This window comes from Phyllostomus hastatus, unplaced genomic scaffold, assembly GCF_019186645.2.
Source record: "Phyllostomus hastatus isolate PE091 unplaced genomic scaffold, TTU_PhHast_1.1 phas_contig_210, whole genome shotgun sequence".
In the NCBI taxonomy this organism is placed as follows: Eukaryota; Metazoa; Chordata; class Mammalia; order Chiroptera; family Phyllostomidae; genus Phyllostomus; species Phyllostomus hastatus.
In genome coordinates, this window is record NW_025333737.1 from 27,143,561 (window position 1) to 27,145,503 (window position 1,943).

The window sequence follows — 1,943 nt, forward strand, 5'->3', positions numbered from 1 at the left end:
ATGGACTATAATAGGATGAACTCCTTCTTAGAGTATCCACTCTGTAACCGGGGACCCAGCGCCTACAGCACCCACAGCGCCCACAGCACCCCTACCTCCTTCCCCCCCAACTCGGCTCCTGCTGTTGACAGCTACGCAAGCGAGACCCGCTATGGTGAGGGGCTGCCCAGCCCCGCGGTTCAGCAGAACTCAGGCTACCCCGTCCATCAGCCACCTTCGGCCCTGGGGGTGTCCTTCCCCAGCTCCGCGACCTCGGGGTACGCCCCAGCAACTTGCGGCTCTAGCTATGGGCCTCCTCAGTACTACCCTCTGGGCCAACCAGAAGGAGATGGAGGATATTTTCATCCGTCGAGCTATGGGGCCCAGCTAGCGGGCTTGTCCGACGGCTATGGAACCGGTGGAGCTGGCCCCGGGCCGTACGCTCCGCCGCAGCCCCCGTATGGGACAGAGCAGACGGCGAGCTTTGCCCCGGCCTATGCTGATCTCCTCTCTGAGGACAAGGAATCGCCCTGCTCCTCAGAACCCAGCACCCCCACAACGCGAACCTTTGACTGGATGAAGGTTAAGAGGAACCCACCCAAGACAGGTAGGGCTCAGGCGTGGCCACCCTCTCTCTGGGGTTCCAAAGCCGCTCTGCTGCCCCTGCACTGAGGTGTCCAGGGTCCAGGCTGGTTCCCTTTCTCTGAGATGCTCTGGTAGAGGCAGGTAAGAGCACTCCGCCCTGTCTCAGGCCGGTGGGGTCTCCCCACCCAGGGAGTGCCGGTTTATCCTTGAGAGTAAGCTTCCACCCTTACCCTCCACTTTCCGGACCTGTGTGCCCAGCGCTGGCCCAGCTCTTGGTGTGCCAAATGGGGGTGGGGGATGTGGGGGATGGAAAGGTGGGAGAGGTTGCTCTACATTTGGAGAACACCTTGAGGGTGGGGTGTGCCTGGTGATCCAAGAACTTTCGAGAACAGAAGTTGGACAGAATGGTGAATGGGGCGCAGCGCTGGCCGGGGAGGAGGGTGGGGGGAGGGAGAAAGGTGAGAGAACTGACGTGCCCTTCTCCGCCCCGCCCCTAGCCAAGGTGTCGGAGCTGGGCTTGGGCGCACCCGGCGGCCTCCGCACCAACTTCACTACGCGGCAGCTGACCGAGCTGGAGAAGGAGTTCCATTTCAACAAGTACCTGAGCCGGGCCCGGCGCGTGGAGATCGCCGCCACCCTGGAGCTCAACGAGACGCAGGTCAAGATTTGGTTCCAGAACCGGCGCATGAAGCAGAAGAAGCGCGAGCGGGAGGGAGGCCGGGTGCCCGCAGCCGCTGCAGGCTGCCCCAAGGAAGCGGCCGGAGACGCCTCCGACCAGTCGACGTGCACCTCCCCGGAGGCCTCTCCCAGCTCCGTCACCTCCTGAACTTCCGCCACCTTAACCGAAGGGGCCCCCCAGCGCCACGGTCCTCTCCACCGCTCTGCCCAGCCCCGTCCGGGGCTTTACTGATGGGAGATCGTCACTGGGGCCGGGAGCCCGAGTTTGGAGCTGCCTTTGGGGGCAATGGGGAAACGCTTTCCTCCGGTCTGGGTGGGGTGCTGAGGGCTGGGGACCCAATCGGACCGGAGGCCTGGGAGACACATAATCTGTCAGATGTGAAGGGAAGGGTTTCCTTTCGCCTTTGATCTGGGGATCAGCACTGGGGTGGGGTGGGAGCAATCGGCATCTTGCTGAATTCCGCTTGCCCTTACAACTTCGGTTTGAGCTGTTCAGTGCCTTTGAGTTGCAAGGACGGTCCTCATGCACTCACTCCTGCCTTACCTCCCTTTTCTGGGCCTGGGGCACAGAGAGAAGGCCTTGAAGTTTCTTGTGTGGGAGGTGTTTGGGTGCAGGCACATCACAAACGCTTAAACTCACCAATCACCATAGACCTTACAATAGCACCCGTTGCCTTGTGATAGACCAAAAAGCTCCCCCA

General features: G+C 61.7%; 1 protein-coding gene across 1 annotated transcript; it reads left to right on the forward strand.

Annotated features, from left to right (window-relative positions):
- HOXB1 (homeobox B1) lies at positions 1 to 1,390 on the forward strand. Its single transcript, XM_045837149.1, has 2 exons — positions 1 to 586; positions 1,062 to 1,390. Exons 1-2 carry the CDS (start codon positions 1 to 3, stop codon positions 1,388 to 1,390), a joined length of 915 nt encoding a protein of 304 aa, XP_045693105.1.
- The last annotated feature ends 553 nt before the right edge of the window (positions 1,391 to 1,943 follow it).